Source organism: Caretta caretta, chromosome 13, assembly GCF_965140235.1.
Source record: "Caretta caretta isolate rCarCar2 chromosome 13, rCarCar1.hap1, whole genome shotgun sequence".
NCBI classification, from domain to species: Eukaryota; Metazoa; Chordata; order Testudines; family Cheloniidae; genus Caretta; species Caretta caretta.
Genome location: NC_134218.1, coordinates 47,623 through 74,288, shown reverse-complemented (window position 1 = coordinate 74,288; position 26,666 = coordinate 47,623). Strand labels below are relative to the sequence as shown.

The 26,666-nt window shown below is 41.4% G+C and overlaps 1 protein-coding gene and 1 long non-coding RNA gene across 2 annotated transcripts; one reads left to right on the top strand and one right to left on the bottom strand.

Annotated features, from left to right (window-relative positions):
- Positions 1-433: 433 nt before the first annotated feature.
- Positions 434-19,576, bottom strand: LOC125622303 (protein-glutamine gamma-glutamyltransferase E). The gene is made up of 13 exons (XM_048820259.2): positions 19,452-19,576; positions 15,263-15,436; positions 14,669-14,911; positions 13,869-13,987; positions 12,956-13,084; positions 11,510-11,687; positions 11,163-11,298; positions 9,109-9,212; positions 8,360-8,605; positions 6,996-7,301; positions 5,531-5,688; positions 5,138-5,271; positions 434-3,504 (listed from the first exon to the last, which is right to left on the bottom strand). The coding sequence occupies exons 1-13, from the start codon at positions 19,456-19,458 to the stop codon at positions 3,357-3,359; spliced, it is 2,082 nt and encodes a 693-aa protein (XP_048676216.1). The 5' UTR covers positions 19,459-19,576; the 3' UTR covers positions 434-3,356.
- LOC142068777 (uncharacterized) lies at positions 19,522-22,294 on the top strand. Its single transcript, XR_012664648.1, has 3 exons — positions 19,522-19,607; positions 20,484-20,566; positions 22,104-22,294. It is a non-coding gene; the product is annotated as an uncharacterized LOC142068777 (long non-coding RNA).
- The last annotated feature ends 4,372 nt before the right edge of the window (positions 22,295-26,666 follow it).

Below are 26,666 nucleotides of genomic sequence, written 5' to 3'. Positions count from 1 at the left end.
ACACCTCCTGTATGAAACTCAGGAGGGGGGCAGGGAAGGACACTCTCCTAAATAACACTGATGGATTGGATCACAGAAACCCCTTGGGGCTGCCAACTGATGTGCCAAGACTACTTCTGCCCCGGCTTTCCCTGCCAGCTTGGGACTCCAGTGCCCTGCCTGGTTTGAGGCAGAGTTGCTAGCCCGCTGCAAACCCAGAACCAGGTCTGAACCACGGCCCCTAACAGTTGTAGGCTTACTTGAAAGCAGGTTAAGAAGTGTTCCTGTCTTTAACACTCAGATGCTCAACTCCCAATGGGGTCCAAACCCCAAATAAATCCATTTTACCCTGTATAATGCTTATACAGGGTAAACTCATAAATTGTTTGCCCTCTATAACACAGAGAGAGATGCACAGCTGTTTCCCCCCCCAGGTATTAATACATACTCTGGGTTAATTAATAAGTAAAAAGTGATTTTATTAAATAGAGAAAGTAGGATTTAAGTGGTTCCAAGTAATGACAGACAGAACAAAGTGAATTACCAAGCAAAATAAAATAGAACATGCAAATCTATGTCTAATACAGTAATAAAACTGAATGCAGATAAAAACCTCACCCTTAGAGGAATTCCAGTAAGCTTCCTTTTACAGACTAGCCTCCTTCTAGTCTGAGTCCAACAATCACTCACACCCCCTGTACTTATTGTCCTTTGTTCCAGTTTCTTTCAGGTATCCTTGGGGGTGGAGAGGCTCTCTCTTTGGCCAGCTGAAGACCAAATGGAGGGGTCTCTCAGGGTTTTAAATAGACTTTCTCTTATGGGTGGAGACCCCCTCCTCTCTCCTATGCAAAGTCCAGCTCCAAGATGGAGTTTTGAAGTCACATGGGCAAGTCACATGTCCATGCATGACTCAAGTTTTTACAGGCAGCAGCCATTGCTTACCTGCTACCTTGAACTTCCTCATGTAGACTTCTTATGTGGATTGGAGCCTTCCAAGATCCATTGTCCCTTAAGTGCTTCTTGACTGGGCACTTAATTTGCACATTCCTTTCTCAAGAAGCTGACCAAATGCTTTACAAAGGCTATTTAAAAATCAAGCCAGTTCACAGCCAATATTCATAACTTCAAATATAAAACCAATACATGCATACAGATAGGATGAATAGATTCAGTAGACCATAACCTTTACAGAGATATGTTACATCACATATGTAGCATAAAACATATTCTAGTTATGTCATATATACATTCATAAGCATATTTCCATAAAGCCTTATGGGGTGCACCATCACAGACATCCCTGTGGTCTGGCCTCAGGGTAAGAGCCAGAAACAGGGAGTCAGAGCCAGATTCAGGAACCAGGCAAGGGAGCAGGGCTGGAGTAGGACAAGAATGAGGTAGGCACAGGCATGATCACAGCTTCAGGTGTGAGCATTCCTGCTGAACTTAAATGCAAACCTGTTGGTTCCTTGCAGCCAATTGTCTAGGCTGGCCAATCAGGCGACTCTGCTGCAGCCCAGCTAGGTACATTGACTGGCCTGAGGGATAAGTCCCAGACTCAGCTGAGGGAACTCAAGCCCATAGTTCTTGACAGCATCTGTGCATTAGTGTATTGGCATGTAGAGACCAAGGTGGGGCAGTAGAGGGACGTGAGACTGAGGGGAGCAGGTTTTTTTCAGCCAAGGGAAGTTGCACCGTGTTTTTGAGTGTAAACTAGAAGGCAGAAAGATAAAATTACTGCAGCTGAATCTGGGGATTGGTGGGTGGGAACATGGGAACTGTATGGCGGAGGAAGAGGAATTTTATAAAAAAACAAACAAACCCAACCTGTGGTGTCTCATCCCCTTGATCATTTTGAGTATGGCTATACTACCATGCTGTACAAGCCCATCTGAAATCCTGGTTATGTACTCGTGTTGATAGCCTATGCTGGGGTCTATGCCACTGCATCTTCAGTGCTACTTTTAGCCATGCTAGGTAGATGAAAGGTGGTGCAGGTATGTCTATTCAAGATCCAAGATACAATCACACCGGTAAATTGCAGTGTAGACATACTGTCCGCCTAGAGCTCATATCCCTCTCTGCCACACTTCACCTGTCTTTATCTTTTTTAATTGTTCACTCTTTAGCATAAGGACTGTGACCTCCTCTGTTTGGAAAGCACCCAGCACAGCGTAGGTCCCACCAACTATCTCAAAGTGAAAAAGTTTTGGGGGCAGGGACAATAATGCTAGAGAAGAAGCTGAGGATCCAAAACGGGATAGGTAAAACAATGTAGCTCTTTAATAGTGAATATCCTTTAGAAAAACTTACAGAATTTAATAGAAAATTATATGCCTGTGATAGAATTCTGTAGGCTGGTTTAAAAGCCATAAAAAGAATCTTACTATTCTATACCTTTTTTGAGTAATTTCTATAGAACCCTATTGGTTTCCATCCTTATTAAATTCTAGAGAACCTTTTCATAAGCGTGGCTTAAATTGTTGTAATATCCTGTCCTTTCTGCACAGTATAAGTCATGTTCAATGTTAAAATAATATAGATTTAGTATTGCTCACTCTAGAAGGGTCCGGATCTCACAGCAGATTATCAGTACCTGGGGCCACAGGGAATAGCATCCCAATTTAAAAAGGCATAAGAAAACCAGACACACAATTGGGAGAGAAGTGCAGATAGTATATTTAAAATTTGGAAATTTACATCAGTATATGAAGAATCCCTCCCTCACATTGTGTATTGAATGTATAACTAGGGCCCTACCAAATTCACAGTCCATTTTGGTCAATTTCATGGTCATAGGATTTTAAAAATTGTAAATTTCATTATTTCAGATATTTAAATCTGAAATTTCACGGTATTGTAACTGTAGGGTCCTGACCCAACTCTGAGGCAGCAGCACAGAAGTAAGGGTGGCATGGGATTGCCACCCTTACTTCTGCGCTGCTGCTGGTGAGACACCGCCTTCAGAGCTGGGCACCTGGCCAACAGCCACTGCTCTCCACCCACCCAGCTCTGAAGGCAGCGTAGAAGTAAAGGTGGCAATACCGCAACCCCCCCAACAGTAATCTTGCAACTCCCCCCACAACCCTCTTTTGGGTTAGGACCCCCAGTTTTAGAAACGCTGGTCTCCCCTGTGAAATCTGTATAGTATAGGGTAAAAATACACAAAAGACCAGATTTCACAGTCCATGATGCATTTTTCACAGCCATGAATTTGGTAAAACTATGTAACAGGATATTTCCTGTCACACAGGGTGTGGATTTTGTTTCTGTAGCAGAAATAGATTGATTTACTAATTGTGCACAGAAGACAGGAGCTTTCTTGTACTATTTCACTCAAGGTTATACAGACAAACTGACCACTGCACATCTTATAATCAGTTGGCCACATTTATGGTCTCAAAGGCTTTGACATCTGGAAACTTGTCACAGGAGAAATTAACGAGCAGTTGCTTGGTTCCACTCTTGGTGGGAATGATTTCAAATGGTATTTTGGAAGTTTGCCTGGACTGTAGTGAGGGTATTCTAAAAAACAGAAGCAAAAGGAGAAATATCAGTTGAAAACAGCCTTGTATTTTATATTTGAGTTTCCCTGCCAGCCATCCTCCCTATGCATTTCTGTCAGGAGGGAGCAGGAGCTATACAATGGGCATCCAAAGGGGCCTAAAGGAGTTAGATCTCCAATGCTTTTGCTGGGAGTTGGGTACTTAGCTGTCTTCGGCCACTTTGGAGATCCCTACTGTGAGTATGCAATAGATAATTCAGAGTCTGGTTAGCATTTTCACTTACATTTAAGGATATGCAGGTGTTAGACTAAAGGGCATAGACAAATAGAATATTTGGCAGGCATTTGTACCTGCCAAGTGCATGTAGAAGTTTGTGTGTGCAGATCTGTGAAGGCCAGATGGAGGTCTGGCTGAAAATTTACTCTTCCTGGTTCTACAGTAAAATACCAGCATTACAAGACATTAATGATCCAAACATGTATGAAAAATGAACCGGATAGCATCTATTATATTACAGCTCTTTATAGCTATCCCATTCCTCATTTATCAGTAGCAAATACACTAGTGCCCCCTAATGAGTAAGGGTTTCAATTTATTGATCTAACCCCTACTGTATGTCTACATTTCCCAAAACAATGACATTTTTTGAATTTCAAAACCAAGGTTGAAAAATCACATATGCCAATGGTTACTATTTAGGAGAAATAGTCTCTTGTTTTAAAAAAGTATTTATCACAATATTCACCACTCCTTCCATTCTGTCCCTCCATAATTAATATATTTAAATCTCTAAATACACAAATTTTATAGCTTTCAAAGTCTTAGCATGTCTGGCTTTCTAAACATTATGATTTAGGTCTGGATTATTAAAACCCAGCCTCTTTTTATCAGCAGTTTTTCCATATACTAGTTGCAGGAGGAATTTTGCCCCAGCAGTAGTTGTGCATGGAGAGAGATGGGGGTACATTTTCAGAAGGATGGCCTTCTTTTGAGGGTGCAATTTCTGTCTGAAAAATTTGAACTTATTGAAATGTTCACAGTTTGAAATGCAGGCACAAATCTGCATACTTGCACCTCTACCTACCTGATATGGGTTAATATCAGAGAGAGAGAGAGAGAGAGAGAGAGAGAAATACTCAGATTTGCACACACACAGTTCATTTTAAAACGTTTTTAAAAGGACCCAAGGTTAACAGGTACAGCTTTTTTGGGTAGAAACCATCACTTACTCTGTATCATGCCTTCTACAGTAGGGAGTGACCTGGTTGGCACTGCCACAATATTCAAGTTTAATTGATTGCATCTGCAGACTGGCTGCCAGGGCCTCAGCCCCACTGAATGTTTATCCCACTTATATCATTTAGACTTTTACCCAATGTGTGGTGCAATCAGGTAAATGGGTGAATAAATAGCACCAACTTATGCCCACAGTTATTGGCACCTACAAACTGCAGTGCCAAAAGAAAGGTCAGGTTGAGGCCTCATTAAAAATCACGTCTTTGTTTTCTTGAGTCTCATTTCCACAGACAGACCTCTGTGGTCATAGCCAGAAGGAAAAATGTGTCATGCCAACATTTGCTTCAAAAACACCCAACCCTAAGTCCTGTTGTGTGCAGCGTTTGTGTCAAGAAGTTGATGCTCCTTGTACTTACTCTATCTCAAGCTTTCCTTTCACCAGGTCACTGCCTTCTGCCAGCAGCACACAGTCTTTCACTTCTTGGTCGAGAGGATTGGTAAATATCACTTCCACATTCACTGGTTCATTCACCTTCGCATCACTGGGGACCTGCACAGACCAAATACTTGCATGATCACATTCTAAAGCAGAAAATGATGTTATGAGTCATCAAATGTTGGGCACTCTTAAGACACCCCACCATGTCAGGATGAGAACAGAGCATCTCTGTCAATGGAAAAGACAGTTGATGTAGGAACAAAAGATCCAGTCTAAATCTCCTTTCACCGTCCCCTTTCCCCAGTGCTGAAGCTGTGTAAAGCAGCTGAAGCACTCTTTCTCTCCAGGTGGCAAAGGGACAGATTTTTACCTGCATGACAAGGTCAGGGTTATCCAGAGTGATGTTTCTTTCCACCACCACATCAATCCCACTTTCAACTTGACACAAAGCTGTTACTCGAATCATGTTGTCTCCTGTTAAATTTTGCTGGTACTCAGCATATGTTATCTTAACAGGAAACTGTTTCTCTGAAAGGCAATAATAACATAAAATTTTAAAAATAAATAGGATGAGATGCACTTGCAAAAGTCTAACAAGTGTCATTCACCTAAAATGAGTATTTTCCTATCACCCAGTATCTGGTGCTAGATAGGACATGAGCTTCCCCTGCTTTTCTCTCACTTCTTGCTGCATTGCCTGTCTGCCTGTCTGGGAGTGGACTGGGGTTGGTTTCTCTTCTTCAGTTCCTTCTGCCTCATTCTCTGCCCCTTTTTTCCTCCCCATTGTTCTTTCTGGAAGGTGATGAGGAGTAATGGTCTCAAGTTGCAGTGGGGGAGATTTAGGTTGGATATTAGGAAAAACCTTTTCACTAGGAGGGTGGTGAAACACTGGAATGCGTTACCTAGGGAGGTGGTGGAATCTCCTTCCTTAGAAGTTTTTAAGGTCAGGCTTGACAAAGCCCTGGCTGGGATGATTTAATTGGGGATGGGTCCTGCTTTTGAGCAGGGGGTTGGACTAGATGACCTCCTGAGGTCCCTTCCAACCCTGATATTCTATAATTCTATGATTCTATGAGGCAGATAACTTGCCACTTTGCATTTCATTAACTAGTTAGTGTCTATTTAATTGTAATGGGAAAATCCTCTCAGGCCCTATCCAGGACTAATTCCATAAGATGCACATCACCTGGACCTGCTTGTGTTGTGTACTTGCATTTTCTCAAGCTTTCCTCTATCTGCGCTTTATCCAAAGTTATTTTATAGCATTTTCCTTCTGAACTAATAATTCAGGCTTCTTTTTGTTCAAGATATAGTATAAACAGGGCATTTCAGCCACTTTTGAATCATCAATAATTTCATTCCCCCCAATGAACCAGTTTTCTTCCTTTTACTGTGCTGCTTCTTCCCATTATAAAAATCCATGTAACTTTTCAGAAGCCCTTTGGCTGCCATTAACTCATCTTGCTTATTTGTTGTCCTTATCTTTTCCATACTAGCTTCTGTTAACTGAGTATTCTGGTTTACTTGCCACCACCTCTTCATTTCTGGTATGTTTCCTCCACCCCCTGTATCTGAGCAGTGTTTGGGAACCACATGGGAAATGTTTTATTTCTTAGATTTTTCTCTTTTAGAAGAACTTTAACCTGCTTTGGATTAAAGATGGTGTCTCTTAGGAATCCTCAGCCTCCTTCCACGCTGGAATTTAAGACCCTTTCCCATTGCACCTTTCTTAGTAGATTTCTTCATTCTCTCAGTTTTGCCACCTTTAAATCTAATTCTCTCATACTGTTACGACAAACTTGTTTCTTTGGTTACACAATTATATGAAAAATTACCTTCTTCAGAAGCAAAAGTAGCTGAAAGGGAGTCTTTCCAGACCTTATGAATTGGCTTCCCAGTGTACACGATGGTCCAAGCAGTCAGATTTGCCTTTACAGTCTTAGCATCAGAGGTCAAATTTCTGAGAACCAAGATTAGGCTGACATCTTTGCCGATCTGTAAGGAGCCATCCACCTTGAACTTCCCTGAAATGTCAGGCTTTTGATCAATTTCTGGTCGCTTCTCTGATGTGGCACTAAAACCATATACTCGACCCAGCTTTGTACGAGCCTTTTCATACACTTCTCTTTCCTTCCGAGAGCCTATTAGAGAGAGAGAGTGAGCCATGAAAATCATAATAAAAAAAATAGTAAAATATGTCCATTTGTAAATGTTGTATGCAGGGTAGTTGTAGCGGCGTTGGTCCTAGGATATTTAGAGAGACAACCATCTTGTCTCTCCACTTTTAACTGGCAAGCCTGATGCTTACCCAGAAGGATGTAGGGCCCTGACAGATCTGCCTCCAGAGGAGACAGAGCAACTGTTTACTGCAGCCACTATTAACCTGTTGGATGAGTGACAGGCATGCATTCATTTCAGAGTTGCTGTCCTTAAACTTGAGAGCACTAAACCTGTTAATTCCAGAGAGGAACTAAAGCTTAGTTCCGAAACCTTTCCTCATCCAACTTTTCCTAGGGCTGTACAAGTGGTAAATATAAATTCAAACTTGCTTCACTTTATTCTGTAACATGAAGCATCCCTCTAAACTGATGGGACTGACAGGCCTGCAGCTTACTTGAACAGGCCTTACTCTAATATGAGGGTTTGAATTATCAGCCCTCCCCCCCTTTAGACATTTTTAATATCTTTTGTGTCTTACTCTTTTTTACACATGCAAACTTAGCTAATAGAAGTTTGTATTCTGTATTTTGTACAGGCAAAACTGAAGGTGCGAATTTAGCGGCCGGTTGAGGTCCTTTTGAAAGCGTTGCCCTTCTTGTGGAGTTTGCTATCTGTCTATCTTAGATTTCTATACAGTACCTGTAAACTATCTAATAACTGTGTTGTCAGTAGCAAATGCAATTTGAGCAGCCTGTGTTATCATGGACAGGACGGGACAGGACATGTTTTGCACAATGTAATTAAGAGCAACTTTACCCAGATCTCATGAATCAAAACTGACATATCAGAAATGGTATGGCACGATACTATACCTTCCGTCTTCCTCCTTGTCGTAGCGCTGTAGGAGCCTCACTAGCTGTAACTTTTGTCCTAGCTGTTGTAGTACTTGCTAAGGTCCTGGCTCCTATTACAATGTTTCTACCATTTTAAGAATTAAGCTTTCGTGCTACTATCACAAAACAGAGGATTTTCTCTTTACCTTCTCCATATTTGTAATTATTAGTGACATCTACATGGTCATAACTGCCAACTGCCTTGGTGCTGATGATCTGGCCAATTGATTTGGTCTCAGAAGAGATCGGCTTTGCCTGTCTACGCCTAATGTCGTAAGTCCAGCTGATACGGTCTGCATTCACCTCAGCAAATACGAATGGACAATCATACTCAAGGTCTACATCTCCTTCTTTGACGGCTATAAGTGAGGCAGGACCACACTGATATATTCCTAGAGTATCAGGGAAAAGAAAATCAATTAGGGCTAGACTAGTCAAAACTCTCTAATAGAATGTAAGCAATGCACATTAGACATAAACTGTGTGTCAAGGACCCCTGAATTATACAGCCCTGCCACCCCACTCCAGCCCTCTCCCCCTTAAAGTTGTCCATTCCAGTCAGCAGCTTAGACTTTGTATTTATTTGTTTTGATGATAAATCCAATTTGTTTTATTCTGCCATCTAACTTTCAATAGCTGCAGATTTCTGTGCTGAAAACGTAGGAGTTTCTGGAAGAAGCTGGATAGGGAAGCCTGTTTTGTGTTTTGGCAACAAGTAGTAAACTGAGGTCTTAACGGTGGAAAGGGATGCATGTTCTCATTTCCCTCCCTTTTTGGGCAGGGAGAGAAGTGATATTGTTTGGCCAGGGTTGAATTCCTCATTCTCCCCAACAAGTTCTGAGAGTGACTAGTTGTCCCCCTGCTTTAACATTTTCCTGAATTAAAATCCCTGTACCTGCACTTCTCTCCTGGGGAGTTGAATCCAGAATTTGCCATCCGTTGTAGGAGGGCCCCAGATCACTTCGGGTAAACCAGCTTTCATTCCAGACATGGAAATTCCTAGAGACAAGAATAAACGTGGTAAACAACTAATGTGTGACAGTTGTGTAGCGAGTTTCTGAGGGTCACTGATTGTATCCACTTCTACATGTCTGTAAACCCAGATTCTCTCATCTGACCAAATTGTTCATGCTGAAGGACCAGCAAAACAAACAAAAACAGAGGCTTCATGTTGCCTTTGAGGCTCCTTGAGCCAGGAACTAGTTTGGCCCAGGACACAACTCACTGCAGCTTTAGGGGAGTTCTAAATTATGTTCAGCTGCTTACAGCCCCAAAAGCATATTGTGGCAGCCAGGGATTACAGGAGTGCAGCAGTGCTCTGGCCACATCCTGTGAACTGGGAGTTGCCAGTAGGGTGATCCAAAACCTCCTCTTCCCCTAGGGGAAACCCACAGGTTGCTGATGAAGATGGCTTTCTGGCTACTCTTTGCTGCTGGCAGAAAGACCATAAGGGAGAATGGGGTCCATAAATACATTAAATATCTGCACAACTTAATACATTTCCTAGCCGCACATTATACCCCCTAACAAAGCATTCGCAGTGAGACATGGTTTCCCAGTGGTTTCTGTATTGGTCTCTAATAGCTAAGAAAATAACAGAATGGTAAATGAAACAGCATAAATGTTACTTTATTGCTGTTATAAGCCATACGAAATAAGAAATTATCCTGATTCTGGATCAGGCATGTCTCAGCAAGTAATAGCCCTTATTGAGGGCCCTCAACACTTCCAGCCTCCCACTAATTTACAGGAAATGCACTCCTTGTCTGTCATTTATTGCTTACTATAGCAAACGTTGTAATTCTGTATATGTTCTCTCCTGAGACTGAATATTTCAGACTTGATCCTGAGAATCTCAACCTGAAGTTCTGGATGGGAGTTTCATTGGGAAATGTAAAATCAACAAGAATTTTATGTCTGACATAACTGAAAACAATCCCAGACATTTTATAGTTATACGGGAAGCCTTGGATCTGATTTTGAAAGGTTCTGAGCACTCTCAGCTTTCACTGGGTTCAACAGTGTTCCCTGGAGTACAAGGACTGAGATTATGCCTGGTCCTTGCACCCAGGATGCTCTCCCTTCCTGAGCACCTCTGCAGTTGCACAGCATAATATCACACTAAATTTGTTCCTTAATTTATGCATCTACCATTTAATTCTGGGCATAATTCTGTGGATTTTCACCCCAGTGACCTGATATGGGGACAAGTAATACCTGTATAAAGGAAGCCTGTGTCCTGGTCATGCTGAAAGTTCACATCTTAATGAACACCCATAGGTGCTGGAACTAGGGGTCCTGGGAGAGCTGCTGAACCCCCTGGCTTGAAGTGGTTTCCATCATATCCAAGGTTTACAGTTTGGTTGAATGGCTCTCAGCACCCCCACTATAAAAATTGTTCCAGCACCACTTTGTGCACCCTTTTAAAAATCTGGACCCAAACTAATGAAGTCCCATTATGTGATATTTTCAGGTTGACACCTTAGATTTTTGTATCCACTTTGGTCCTGTAGTTGTAGCATTGTTCGAACTCTTTCTAACTTAGCTTCAAGTGACTGTCGTAACTCTTTGTTAAATTAGACTCTGTACTAAATGAAGTACATGTGGATTAAATAGTGTTGATCATTGAGAATTGTTCTGCTCTTTGGAGAGAGAGAGAGAGAGAGAGAGAGACCATAATTTGGGTGTGAAGATTGGGGTAACCCGAGCTGGTGGTTTCCATGCTTTTTATTGTTTTGTTATTTATTTAATGATGTGTGTCTTGTTTTGAGTTGCAGCTTTAACTATACGTTAACAATGTGTTTAGTGTGGGAATCTACACACTTTGATTGAGGAGTCTGTATCTATCCCGTCAATGCACAGGACCAAATCATGCCTTTGACTTGCATCTATAAGTCCCAATGATGTCAATGCTTAATACTGCAGATATTTAGAAGAGTAGTTGGTTACCAGACGCTGTCACTCCCCATGTTCAGACGATTTCCAGACTCATCATAATATATATCCACACTCAGGTTTCTATCTGCGTCATGGGCGGAGTTGAAATTTGAAATCACACGAGTAGGAATCCCCAGACACCTGAGCACTAAAGAAACCAAAACAAATAATTAAAAACCTGTATTTCCGAGATACAAAGTTTCTATGTTACTATCCTCAGCTAATATTTCTGGATAGTGATCCTGGCCAAACCAGGCTCTGACACTGCCAGTGCTTTGAAACAGGCCTCAGTATAGAGGGTTTAGCATTTCCCATAATGGAGCCTGTACAACAAACACGTCTGTGTTACTGAAACATACCTGTGGTCAGCACTGATGCAAAAACCCAGCATTGTCCATATCTAACAGGTCTAAATCCTGCATCCTTCCACTTTTGCAGGATTTCAACACTTCCATTCCAACTGCCTGGACTTGTTCCACCAGAGTAATTTCCACTCCAGTTTCCCAGCACCACCCCGTTATCATCATTACTGTTGACCTGGAAAAAATATACCCTAGATTAACACAAAGCATAGTTTGCAGTAGAAGAAGGAAAGGAGGGAGAAACAGCCCTGTGTGGCATATAGTAATAATTAATACCTCTTATAACTGTTATGTAAGTGCTTTTTCATCAGTAGATCTCAAAGTGCAACACAGTCTTTACTATATTGATCCCCAGAATGCCCTTGTGCCATAGGACACTACTATTGACTCCATTTTACAGATGGGGAACTGGAGCACATAGAGGCTGAGTGACTTTCCCAAGGTCACACAGGGAGACTGTGTCAGAGGAAGGAACTGACCCTGAGTCTCCCAAGTCTTAGGCTAATGCCCTAATTATTATACAAGGGGCAAAGCCACTGCTTCAGGGAACTGGCTTGCCACGAAGAAGGCATCTTATTTTAAGGGAAGTAGGAGATGTATTTAATCAAGAAATGAAAATATTTAGCCCCCTCTGCTCCTCCCACCCGAAAATAACAGCAGTAGGTCAAAGCACTTTACAGAACTTTAAGTGCATCATATCAGGATCCATGTGCCAGCAGTTGTGCAGCATACTGTAGATGTACTCCCCCAGCTTGAAACATGCTAAGTTTCAGCACAAACAAGCCCTTATGTGGGGAGATGTACATTACAACTTAGAGCAGCTTCATGGTTTTAAACTGAAACTAGTAGAAAAAATGTCTTGGCTGGATGCAGAAGTCTTAATAGTATTTTGTCTCCTGCTTTTATTGCTACCTTTATACATTTTTAAGTCAATTTAGTGCTCATGGAAGGAATGCTAGCCCCAGAGAATAAAATCCTCTACTTCAGGGGCAGAGCAACTGGAGAGATCAGGAGTAACATCTAGGATTCTGGGGAAGAGCCTTCTCAATAAAAAAATCCCTTGCCTATAGAACTCCTTACCAGAAGTGATCAAATAAGCCAAAATGTAAGACTACCAGGAATGACCTCTGTGAATACCACCAGACCCACTCTCAATCTCACTCTCTGTTTAAGGGGGGAAATGGAGTTATGAACTCTTTATTTTGTCTGACAACTGGATGCCAAAGTGATAGATGCCTCAGAAATACCATAGACTAAGAAGAACTTGCAGGCACAAATTGGGTAGTTGTCCATCACTGTGGTTTCTGAGCCACACAAACGGTGGATTTACCCTCACAGGGAAGTATCTTCCATCTGCTTTTAAAGAACTGCTTTTAAAGAAACAGTTCGTGGATTTGGCTTTTGCAATGTTTCTAATGCTGAGTAAATCAACCCTTTTCTTACCATGGCACTGAGCACACGGCCCACATATTTGGGATCATCTCTGCGAGACACATCAGTGGCAGGGTCTTGACGGTAGCTTAGGCTTCTATCCAGTATGGAAAGGCAGATATTCAGAATGTCCCCTTGAAACTGTGTTTTAAAAATAAGTTAATATATAGGTGATGCAAATTGTTCTTCCTTATAAATCTTAAGGGTACAATAGTCTAAATCAGTATTTGAAATAATAGTCTACATATTTCTTAAGGAGCCATTCTAGCTCCAACATAAATTATGGGCTTGGTGCAGGAGTTACTGGATACAAATCTCTGGCCTGTGTCATTCAGAAGATCAAACTAGATGATTGCAATGGTCCTTTCAGGCCCCAGAATTTATGACTGTGTAATAACAGTTGGGATAGTGCTGCCCAGTATCACAGCAGTTACATCTGTGTACAGTTTCAGAGTGGTAGCCTTGTTAGTCTCAGCAAAAACAACGAGGAGTCCTTATGGCACCTTAGAGACTAACAAATTTATTTGGGCATAAGCTTTCATGGGCTAGAACCCACTTCATCAGATGCACAGATTGTCTGTGTACAGTGTTATCCAGCAGAGACTTTAAAACATTTATAGCTGAACTATGGGAGTCCTGGTTTATGAGAAATGCGCAGTTATCGATACTGACCTTTATGTGAATTGGTATAAAGGGGGGCATGAGATGAGGCCTGATGCCTGTGAACAGGCTCCTGTTGTCCAGATAAGTCACTGGGAGGTAAAGAGGAACATGGCTAGGGCTGCCAGTGCCCCAGAAGGTCTCTCAAAGACAGTGCAGCACATAATGCAGCACAAAGTATGAACTAGAAAGAGCAGGCAAGGTATTGATCTAGCTTGTGAGAATAAAGGAGGCCCAAACACCAAGTTCTTCACTTTGCATTTACCTGGCCATAATTCCAGCCCCGCCTGTGAATATAGTTTACGTTGCCCACAAAGAGAATTCCAAACTCTTCCAGCACGTACTCCTTGCGCTCAGAGCTGTCAGGCATAAACACATCATCCCCTGAAAATCCAAAGCAGAGATGCTGTAAAACCACAATGGGGCAGGGGTTTGAAAGCCTCAGATGAGCTCCTGTAAACACCCATCTGCTCTACTCTCAGTGTTCTCAATGGATTTTAGAAATTCAACCCTTTTGCAGTTGTGGGGTGAAGGAAGAGGGATGGGGGATAGCGAAGACACACCCGTGGCTAAGTCTCTGTCCTGCAGGGGAAAGGAAGTGTGGGATAGATTCAGGGCCTTGTCTTTTTTTCTCTTGGGGATAGTACAGTGCCTAGTAGTGCCCAGTCTCCTCCCTTCTATGGTGGTGCTGAGCTGTGGGAGATACAGGGCTCAGTCTATGCCTTTCAGCGTAAGGGCTCTCTGGTAGGACTCCATAATCACACAAAAGCTACAGAGTGAACATGATGAGTTTGTAGCTTCCCTCTTGGGAATCCCACAGGACCCTGACTCTGCACAGAGAGGAGGTGGGGTGCACTCCCTACTGTGCGCTATACAGCAAATCTCTAAGACATTCAGCTGTTTTTTTGTGTCACTGGAAGGTATTAGGACACTCTTGATTCCCACTCTTCGCGCTCAGTGTTATGGTACATATTGTTACTGTTCAGTTGCTGTACATCAGATGGGCAAGCTACACATATTAAAGCTGCAGTGAGTTACGTAGAGAGAAACCCAAGGTGTCTGTACCTGAAGACCAAGGGTTAAAGAGCAGAACGAATGTTCCGAGGGTCCGATGGGAGGCCCTACCACCTGAGGCAGGCTGCACGCTCAGTTTGTAGCGTCCGATGGCAGCATTAGCCGGGCTGGAAATAGAGATGCTGACGGAGCTGGAGTTGGTGGATTGTTGGACTGCACTCCAGGTACTATTGCTCGCTGTGCTGGAGATGTCAAATACAGCCTGGGTCTTAGCTTGCAGTGATGGTTGTGGCCCTTTCAAAGAGGATTAAGAACACTGAAATTTCTCCTGCACTCTGAAACTACATACAATTTCTATTCAACCCAGCAGAGAGGCAACCCCTGATGAGTGAGATTGTACCATATGTCAGCATGTTATAGATAAATTGATGCCAAATACTATTAGCTTAAGTGAGTCATACATTTAACACCCTGCACGGTCACCTGGGTAGGTACAACTGTGTTAACAATAGCTCTGAGGGGATGAATTCGTGCGGGCATTATTATCTCCTTCTGACGGGGTGAGTGGGCATCTGCAGGGGAAGGACATCACCAGTCTATGAGGCAGCAACTTGTTTGTGTGAGGGACTGAAGAGGGGGCATTACCTGTTTCTGCAGTGAATGTTAAGCTCTCTCCAGTCTGCAGTGCTCTGTTGAAGGTCAAGATGATGGTGAAGGCTTGTCCTCTCCTCACAATCAGCTCTCTGCTGGAGTATTTATCAGTATGGTGTGCACTCGCATTTGCTTCAAGCTGCCAGTTGGTATTTACCAATGTCAGAGCTGTGAGAAGAGAAAATAAAGGTAAGGAGAATCCCAAGGCCTTGTGGGGGCAGAGGAGTCTCCAGCGATGGACAGAAAAAAAACTCAGTCATCTTCTTTGGAGTTGTACATGTTTTAAGTACAGGTGACTTGGGGCAATGGGAGGCAATTTGATGGAGGAGGTTCTTCCTGTGTTTGTGTCTCCATCACACAGAGGAACCAATTTTTCATTTTGCAAGCATTTTATCTAGCTTCTTGGGAGATGGCATCTCTCAAAGCAGTGACTGTTGTAGCTAGTGCTGACTAAAATAGAACAAGATTTGGTTAATGCAGTACTAGAGGGAGGCTGGGAAAGCATCTGAGAGGAGAGAGATGGTAGAGTTGAGAGTGAGTTGCTTGAATAAAGAATGCAGTTTAATTCTACTGACTGATTCTTTCAGTCAAAATACTGGCTGTGACATGAGGCTGAAAATTTGAGGTATAAAGCAGGGTCATACAGGGGAATCCTCTTGGCCTCTGGGAAGGAAGCAGGGGACTCCAAAAACCTATAAAGCTGAGACATATTCCTGTTTTTTAAACAGTGATGTGACTTACTTCTGCAGCAAACTCAGCCCCTGTGGCTCCAAAGAGCAGGAAGTCAGCTCAGGTCTCTGGCACATCAAGACAAGACACCTGTTTAGACCTTGGGGTCAGATTTAACATGGCCATCCAGGACCTTCAGAATTAGTTCTGATTTCGTTTAAGCATTTGTCTCCATCTCTCTCCCATGCATATCACTTACACCAATTCCACAAGTGCAGTGTAGATAATATACAGAAGATGTGACCTCCAGCTAATACTGCATATTTTACTTACAAGTGAGAAGTGTCTCTTGTTATCACCATTCTACATGGCAGTGAATGTTTTCTCTAGAGTTTGGAACAAATATCTGCCTTGCATTTCCTTGAGCCCCCATTTTATAGTTCTAGTGTCCACACATGATATTTCTGAGTATGACTCAGACCTTAATTGTTTGTTATGCTACTAGGGCTGAAGGCTGTCAGACTGTGACTGAGAGGAGATTGTGAAACAAGCAGCTGAATCCTCCACAGTTGGGATGTAGCAGGGGCTCCATGAACCCCTTATTAAAATTCTGCAGTCAAATTGAGTGGAAAGTTTGGGTGCTTTCCCTGGGTCTGGAGGAGTTGCACTCAGCCCCTTTTCTGGACACTGCTAAATTAGCCCGGCCAGAAATGACTTACCTGGGTTCATTTGGATCTGCTGTAGAGCAAAATATTTCCTTTAAAATAGCCTTGATAGCACCACGTGGCAGGTCCTGCATTTAAACAGTACCATGGGGAGGATCCCCCACACCTTTTCCCCAGGTCTACACCCCTGCCTCAGATCCCACAAATGGAACACTGGGCTGGGCTGTGAATGTGCTCTGAGTGGTTCACAAAAAGTCTGACCACATCCACCAAGTGCTGTCTTGTTTGTCAAGTGGGGCTGCCTCTTCCTGTTCCTGCAGTTAGGGTTATGAGAATTAGTTCTGTTTAAATGGAGAAAAACACAAATGGACAGATTCCCTATTCTCTCCTGCTTCCTTCTGTGAGCATATGCCAATGGTACATGGAGCATACTGGAGGTTTAGTGGAAAATGTTTGGGGAGCCACTTGTTAAAATATTGGCTATGATGTTGGCACATCATTGCGCAAATGTTACATGGAGGAAATTGTGGATTTGTGGTTGTTTTCCTGTTGCTGCAATCTGTGGTTATTGTTTTTACTGTCCAGTTTCAACACGTACTCCCTCTGTTAACAAAGAGCTCTCTTAAACAGCCCAGTAGCATTTTTCATGGCTGTTTACTTAAGCAATACTTAGTGGAGCAGATTTTTTGGTACCTGCCCATAATACACACCTGACCCCTTTCCAACCCTCCTGCTTCTTGGTTCATTTCTTAGAGATGAACATTTAGATTAATGGAATGTCAGAGCCCACCTGGTACATTTAGAAATTCATCTAGTGGGCACTGGCAGACCATACACTGCACTTTCACCAACAAGTTAGGAAATATTGGCAAAACGAATCCACAAGGAATATGCCAAGATAGTAAGTGGTTCAAGTCACCCCAATAAATTTAAAAAAAAACAAAACAACTTGTACAGATGAAATGCATGGCTTTTAGAGTCCATGGGCCTGATTCTCTTCTTACTTCCTCTGTGTAGTTCCATTGACCTCAGTGGATTTACTCTTGATTTACATCAGTATGAGAGGAAAATCAAGCTCTCTGTTTCTGCTCTTTGGACACGGTTCTCTTTCACCAAGTGATGGTCCCGATTCACCTTATGCCTGCAGAGCCTAGGCTCCAAACTCTGGCAAAGAGGGTATGCCAAGAGAGGGGCGCAATCTCTCTCCAGGCTAGACTTCAATGCTTGGGCTCATATGAAGCCCTGTCTAGATTTAAAGGTGTTGTCCCCATCAGGTATAGTTGCTCCTGCAAGTACAAGGGGTGCACACTCCCTGCACCTACGGGATGGTATCTAGCCCCGTATGTGTGCTCAACACAGAAACACTTCTATAAACACAGGCTCTGTTAACACACAAACTCCATCTTAAAAGCTAGTTTTCAGAAAGTATTTGTAGACATGAGACCGAGTCCACAGAAGTATATTATTAATGCTCACAAAATACGTCTACCATAAATGCCTATATTAGTAATAGTTAGCTCTTGGCAAATGAAATTTAATGTGGATAAATGGAAAGTAATGCACATTGGAAAAAATAACCCCAACTATACATACAATATGATGGGGGCTAATTTAGCTACAACTAATCAGGAGAAAGATCTTGGAGTCATTGTGGATAGTTCTCTGAAAATGTCCACACAGTGTGCAGCGGCAGTCAAAAAAGCAAAAGGGATGTTAGGAATCATTAAAAAAGGGATAGAGAATAAGATGGAGAATATCTTATTGCCCTTATATAAATCCATGGTACGCCCACATCTTGAATACTGAGTACAGATGTGGTCCCCGCATCTAAAAAAAGATATACTAGCATTAGAAAAGGTTCAGAAAAGGGCAACTAAAATGATTAGGGGTTTGGAACGGGTCCCATATGAGGAGAGATTAAAGAGGCTAGGACTTTTCAGTTTGGAAAAGAGGAGACTAAGGGGGGATATGATAGAGGTCTATAAATCATGAGTGGTGTGGAGAAAGTGAATAAGGAAAAGTTATTTACTTGTTCCCATAATATAAGAACTAGGGGCCACCAAATGAAATTAATGGGTAGCAGGTTTAAAACAAATAAAAGGAAGTTCTTCACTCAGCGCACAGTCAACCTGTGGAACTCCTTGCCTGAGGAGGTTGTGAAGGCTAGGACTATAACAGGGTTTAAAGGAAAACTGGATAAATTCATGGAAGTTAAGTCCATTAATGGCTATTAGCCAGGATGCGTAAGGAATGGTGTCCCTAGCCTCTGTTTGTTAGAGGATGGAGATGGATCGAAGGAGAGAGATCACTAGATCATTACCTGTTAGGTCCACTCCCTCTGGGGCACCTAGCATTGGCCACTGTTGGTAGACAGGATACTGGGCTGGATGTACCTTTGGTCTGACCCAGTATGGCCATTCTTATGTTCTTATGTTCTCTGATTCATATCTCTAGCTTGCCTTCTAAATTCCTAATATTTAACCTGACCAGCATAAAATAATCACATTCTGTACACTTTGGTAAATTCTTGGGTGATGCATCTGAACAGTCTTAGTGGTTCTCCACAACCCATTGTGCTCTGCATCTGTTTTGTAATACTGTACTCCAGTATTACAACCTATGAAATATCTTATTTTCTCTGTTTGTTGTATTATTAAAAATTTAGGAAAATAAATGTTTAAAATATCTGTTACCAGTTATACAACTTATTCCAAATCCCAGAATATAGAGTATGCAACACTTAGAGCCCTTTGCAACAAACCCCCACTAAATAAACTATCCCAATAAGGGAATATAGCCTTATTCAGTTGCTCACAGAGTAGTTATTGAGAGACTTGTAATTTACTCACCAGCCATGGTTTCTTGCTAGTCTGTGACTCGTGTTCTGTGTTCCTCTGGGCAGGTATGGTGCTGTATGATAAGGCTTCAAGCTGTGTTTGAAACACCATTTATAGAGAAAACCTTGGGCCTCTCCTTCTGTGCAAACCAATTACAATTCAAATGAGGTGGGTGAGGCACTCAGACAATGCGTTTAAATTTTCAGATGACAGTATGCTATCTGATAGGCTCTAAAGTCACTATAGTTATGCAAGACAGGAGGAAAAGCCAGGGTAGTGGAATCTACAAGTTACTTGTTTAGAGGGATCTGACTTAGTGAGAAAGGAGTTCCAGGTTTCAGGTATAGTGATGTATCACTTCTAGGGATGAGGAGGAGTAATTTTTGAGTCAGTAAGAATTAATATCTTTTTCCCTATATGTCCCATAGGCAATTATATAATTTATAGGTCTTTTTTCCTGCTGTATGCTCAAAGCAGAGCTTCCAGCTCCTCAAAACTAGGGACTTGACTTCTCTCATGGATGAATCACTGGAGCCTGTTGAATTATGTTTTTCCCTCACGTTCAAAGTAGACTGGTTTGCTAGTGGTCACCAATCCCCTTTACTGCCACATATCCCTGGAGAATAAAGTTCTCATATGGTAATAAACACCTACCCGAAAGAGAATCACATTTTTAAAAGGGTGGTCTCCTTTTTTCAGGCACAAATTACACACATATTTTCCACTTGAATTGTGGGTTAACAACTTCGTATTTACCCCTCGCCCGAATTTACCTCTGGGCACAAATCAGATAGCTAGAGGGTCAAATATTCTGACATGCGCCAGTAGTTCATTTCATAACACAAAAATACAGGCAGAAATTTTATGGGCACAAATCACCACATGCTGGAGTCTGTTTGTTTAACACACAAACACACACAGAGAGATTTGCTGTTATGGGGTCATTCATGAATGTTGGGATATGCCCTCAGAGCTGTGGTATGGTCTCATGGGACCATTGGTCTGTTGTTGCTGAATTTTTTTTAACTTTTTTTTTTTTTTTAGGGGAAAGGGTATCAAATCACTTATGTTGAGAGACTGCTGCAAATGAAGTTCTGTATGGACATTGCAAGCAGAATTAAAACAAGGCAGGTGAAAGTTTCAGCTTCACAGTGGCCTCTCCCTATTTTGTTAGTGCTTGAAGTTGAGCTGCATAACATAATTTTGTTTTTAATTTTCTATCTTTAAAACCAGCAAGGCATGAAAGAAGAGTTCAGTATGTGTACATTCTGAATAAATTGACTTAACATTATTCCTTACAGGAAGATTGTTTCCACGCCAAATGTTGATTCAGCAATGTGTCTTAGCTGTGACTTATAAACTTACATTATGTCGTAATGCCAGGTCAAATATTTTTAAATTCCTAAGTGTTGTGACACACGCACACATACACCTGATGGATTTCCTACACAGCTCTATGTCAAGCTCTATGTCTTTGGAAACAGAGCCTTGATTTGTAACAAGCAATTTAATGTTTTGCATAGGAAGACAGGAACGGCAATACTGGGTCAGACCAGTAAGCCATCTAGTCAAGAATTCTGTCTCTGACAGTACCAGCTGTTTTGGAGGAAACTGCATGAACCCTTATAGTCACATTTTGAAATAAGCAGTCCATAGGGGAAGGTTCTTCCTATCCCTGTCATTTAGGAGCTTACCACCTGAAGCAGGAAGTTAATAACCCTTCTCCTTTATGGAAATGCCTCCTCCTTTTTTAATCCTCTAAATTAATCAGCTTATGCTATTTTGTGACAATGAGTTTCACAAGCTGTGTTGTGTAAAAAATAATTGTCTTTTATTTCTGAACTTGTCTTTAATTGAACATCCCTTTGTTCTTGTGTTATGAGTAAAGGTAATGTCCAAAACTTTCCTGTGCCAATAAGTATTTTATTTCTTTAATATCACCTTTTAATTGTTTCCTCCCTAAAGTAAATAATTCTAATGTTTTCTGTCTCTTTTCATACCGAAGACTGTCCTTGGTCATATTTGTCACCCTCATTTCAGAGACTCTTTATTTCTGCTGTATCTTTTTTGAGATTTGAGGGTGGGGAATGGAACAAAAAATGAAGGTACCAAACCAGAGATAAAACTGATAACATTATACTGATTTCAGTATTTTTTCCTCTTCTATTTCTTATGAATACTAGCATTTTGATCAAAGCTGCACACTAAGCAGAAAGTGCATGTGCCTCTCCTTCCCTTTTATCAATGTTCTTACATGGTACATTTTGGTTTGTCTTTTTTTGCTCCTCATGATCAGCAAGATGTGTTTGTATTGCTTGTTCTTGGAACAATAATGTACAAGTAATTTGAACATAAGTATTTAGGAGGAAGCTGGGGCAGCAGTTGGAGCAACATGGTGATAAAGAAAACTTTGAATTAATCGCTTAGTAATGAAAACAACTTCAGTTGGTGGTGGAAATCCATTCCATTACAACAAAGTATATTAATAACTTGTTTGTTTTAAAGTCAACATTCTAATAACCTGTGCATGAAGAGGTCCAAAAATCTACTTATGTTTGAACTGTGGACTTCATAGAGCATTGTGTTTAAAGGCAGGGCTGGCTGAACTCATCAGTATGTGTTTCTTTTTTTCTTGTCCCCCGCTTCCCTCCTCCCCCCTCCCAGGCATTTTCAAGGCATCTTCTGGCCATTAAAGAAGACTTATATTGGCCTTCTGAAACTCTCCAAAGAACAAAGAAACAAACCCCCAACTTGCGTGGATTAATCACAAATATTTTCATTCATGACTCTCAAAAGGCCTTTCAACTATGAAATGGTGACAGCCACCTCTATAATAAATTATGCATGAGTATGAATACACTGTTTCAATTTCCTGTGTTGAAATCAGCCAATTGTCTAGCACAGCAATTCTCAAACTGTGGGTTGGGCCCCCAAAGTAGGTTGTGACTCTGTTTTAATGGGGTCGCCAGAGTTGGTGTTAACTTGCTGGGGCTCAGGGCCAAAGCCCAAGCCCCACTACCCTGGACCAAAACCCCAGGGCTTCAGCCCTGGGTGGCAGGGCTCAAGCTTAGGCTCCCCTCCCTATGCCCGGAGCGAAAACAGGTTTTGCCCTCCCCCCCCAATCTTGGGGTCACAGCGTAATTTTTGTTGTCAGAAGGGGGTCACGGTGCAATGAAGTTTGAGAACCCCTGGTCTAGTGTAAGGGTGGCATTTTTAGGGTTGTGGTCACTGTTTTCAGTGTGAAAATTGTCCTAAGAATTTTAAGCAGCTCTTTTGGCTGGAATTGAAGCATGTTTGTCCCTCTGTCCATCTAGCCTTGGGCACAGAGCAGTAATTTTCTTCTTTCAATATGTGACCATCCAAACTCGAACGCTAAAATTGGGAGTTATTTAATAAGCATTTATTAGATGTCCAAAAAAGCCATGATTCCATGATGAAGAAAGAGAACAACTTGGGCTAAAAGCTCAGCTTGGTTCAGTGGCAACGTGAAAGCAACAATTAGAAATATAAAGCAACATATAACAATAGAGAAAAAGGGGAAAGAGGGAGTAGTCAATATAAATGAGAAGCTATGAAATATAGAAAATTGGAAAGTTAAAGACATCAGGGAAAAGTCCATGGCTGGCAGGGATAAGGACTTTATAAATGTATATTAGGTACAAAAAGAAATCCTAGCAATGGCATAGGCCCTTTAGCAGATGGAGATAGTAAAATTGTTCATTATGATGCAGAAAAGGCAGAAGTGATCAATAAACATTTCTATCCCCTAGGTGGAAAGAAGCAGAGTGATGTGTTTTTATCCCTTAAGGATGACAAAGTGCTTTCCCATCCATTTAGTAACCAGTGAGGATGTTAAAGAACATCTATTGGGGTAAACATTTTCAAATTAGCAATTCTGAATAACTTGCACCCAGCAAAAGCTGGGTAAGGTGATCTCTAGCCCACTGATGTTCATTTTTTAAAAACTTGGAATATCAGGGAAATTCTAGGATACTGGAGGAATCCTAATGTTGTGGCAATATTAAAAAAGGGCAAGCAGAATGACCAGGGTAACTATAGGTTGATACGCCTGACATCAGTCCTGGGCAAAAGAATTAAAAAGTTGCTATGGGATTCAATTAATACAGAATTAAAGGACAGTAATATAACTAATGCCAATCTGTATGGTTTTTATGGAAAATAGGTCTTGTAAAAAAAACTGATTTCATTCTTTAAAAAGATTACAAGTTTGGATGATAAAGGTAACTGTTCAGATGTAATGGACTTCTCTAAAATGTTTGGCTTAGTACCTCATGACATTCTGATTTAAAAAATTAGCATTCTACAGTATCGCTAAAAGCACACATTAAATGGATTAAGAATTGGCTGACAGACCTCAAAAGGTAGTTGTCAAGGGGAATCGTCATCCAAACAGGTATTTCTAGCAGGGGTCTGCATGGATCAGTACTAGGCCTGAGGATGAAAATGTTGATTAGTAGTGATCTGGAAGTAAATATAAAATCACTGCTGATAACATTTGCGGATGACAGAAATATTGGTAAAGTGGTAAATAATGATACCCACAGGGAAATCGTACAAAGAGATCTGAATTGCTTGGTAAGTTGGGCCCATTCAAACAAAATGCATTTGAATACAGCCAAATGTAGTGTTCTTCATCTAGGAGCAAGGAATGTAGGCCATACCTACAGAATGGGGATCAGTATCCTGGAAAGCAGTGACTCTGAAAAGGATCTAGAGGTCATAGTGGCCAGGCAACTCAACATGAGCTTCCAGTGTGATGCTGTGGCAAAAAGGAATATCACAATCTTTGGATGTATAAACGGGGGCAGTGAATAGGAGTAGAAAGGTACATAGTGTTGGTGAGACTGATACTAAAATACTTCATCTAGTTCTGGTGTCTATATTTTAAAAAGGATGTTGAAATATTGGAGCAGATGTAGAAAAGAACCACAAAAATTATTCGAGAGCAGGAGAAAATGCCTTACAATAACAGATTTAAGAAGCACAACCTGTTTACACTATCAAACAGAGAGGTGACTTGTTTACAGTGTATAATATCTTCACAGGGAGATACCAGATACTAATGGTCTCTTTAGTCTAGCTTAGAAATGGATAACTAGAACCAATGTCTTGAAGCTGAAGCCAGACACATTCTAATTGGAAATAAGAAACACATTTTAACTGGGAGGGTGATTAACCATTGGAACTAACTCCCAAGGGAAGTGGTCAGGGCCAGGTTTACACCTTATGCACCCTTAGGCACAGCATCTTCAGCATCCCCCCTGCCTATAGCTGACTGTGTTGCACACAGTTTTAGAGAGATGAAGCACCCCTAGAACGCTGGGATCCCTAGGCACATGCTTACTGTGCCTGATTGGAAATCTGGACCTGGAAGTGGTGGATTCTCCATCTCTAGATGTCTTCAAATCACCACTGGATGACTTTCTGGAAGATGCTTCAGACAAATACAAGTTATTGGCCTAAATACAGCGGAGACTAGGTAAAATTTAAGGTCCTGTGATACACAGGAGTTAAGATTAGATGATCTAATGTCCTTTCTGTCTGTAAACACTATGACAGTACACACTTGGGCTATGTCTACATTAGGGTTTTTCAACTTTAGTAATTCTCCAGTTCATCAGCTCCACTGCCAGAAGACTAGTGGATGCTGTACTGTAAGACATGGGGAACAAATATTTAATATTGGGCTCCTCAATCTCAGAGAAAGGTCTAACACAATACAATGGCTGAAAATTGAATTTAGGAAAATTCAGACTGGAAATAGGACATAAATTTTTAACAGTAAGGGTAATTAACTGTTGGAACAAGTTGCCAAAGATCATGGTGGATTCTCCATCACCAGCAATTTTCAAACCAAGATGGGATTTTTTTCTAAAATATATACTCTTTAAATTATTTTGGGGGTATTTTATGGCCTGTATAATACATGCGGTCACACAAGATGATCGCAATGGTCTCTTCTGGCCTTGGAATCTATAAAGACAGCATAGTCTTCAGTCTGGCTAAGTTCTAGCCTGGGTTCTAGTTACACTATAGCTTCCACTGATGGCACTATACCCGTGGACAGTTACTGGTGAAATAAATCCTAGAGTGGACAAATCCTTGGCTGCCTCTGACTGAAAATGAACCCCTGGAACCTCAGTAACACCTTGCTCCTAGAAAGTTTTAATTTCAGTCACAGGACACAGAATTAACTTGAATTATCCAGACCTGTTCTGTGGAATCCATAATAGAGAGTTGCATAAATCACCTCTGTGTTATCTAGCTATTCTTGTTACATTTCCTTAGTTCAATGTCAAAAATTAAGTTATTTCTGACCACTAACCCTACAGCTCATCTTTCTTTTTTAAAAACCATCCTGTGCGCTTTGTGTTTTTTAATGTTGTCACCAACAAGAAAAACCCTGGAATTGGAACTTACTTGGCAGTTGTGACTAAGACAGAATCAGTTTTACTCTGCCAAAGACAGATTGGCTCAGGACTGATTGCAGTAAACAAGGTGGTTATGATTTGGACAGATACACGGGGACCACAGGACACAAAAGAAGTAAAGATACACGTATTCAAAGGCATTATTTCTAAAGAGTTACATTTCAGCCTATAACTGCACTTTAAATAAATCTATGTATCTCTGGCACTGCAATTTTATAGTCACGTCAATGCCTCACAATTAGTCTGCAGTTCATCATAGATGAGGAAATGAGGGAAGTGTAGTCCCTCCAGAATTACAAGAAGGCAAGTAAGTATGGCGTTAGCACATCATCATCATGACTAACCTATAGAATTACAAACAGTGGGAAATTACTGTTTTGCTCAAGATTTTTACTTTAAAAGGTTCAGTCAAACAAACTATGATAGGCAAACTTAGGGCATATCCCACAGGATCAATTTGTGTGATTACAAGGGGAGAGTAGGGGGGTGCTATATTCTTTCCCATTGTCATCTTTTTCCTGTGGTTCTGAATTATAATTTCTAGTTGCAAAATTTCTCAAGACAAGGGGAGGGATTATGCTTTAGCAGTTATAGGGTAAGACAAAGAGCGAGGGAGATCTGCCATTTAGAGAAGAGTGTTAGTCACTTATACTATACTAAAAATACTATCTATTTTTGACTCTGCATCTATGAATATGTTAGACTCTGACTCAGCCAGCATGGATTCACCAAGGGCAAGTTATGCCTGACTAACCTAATTGCCTTCTATGTTGAG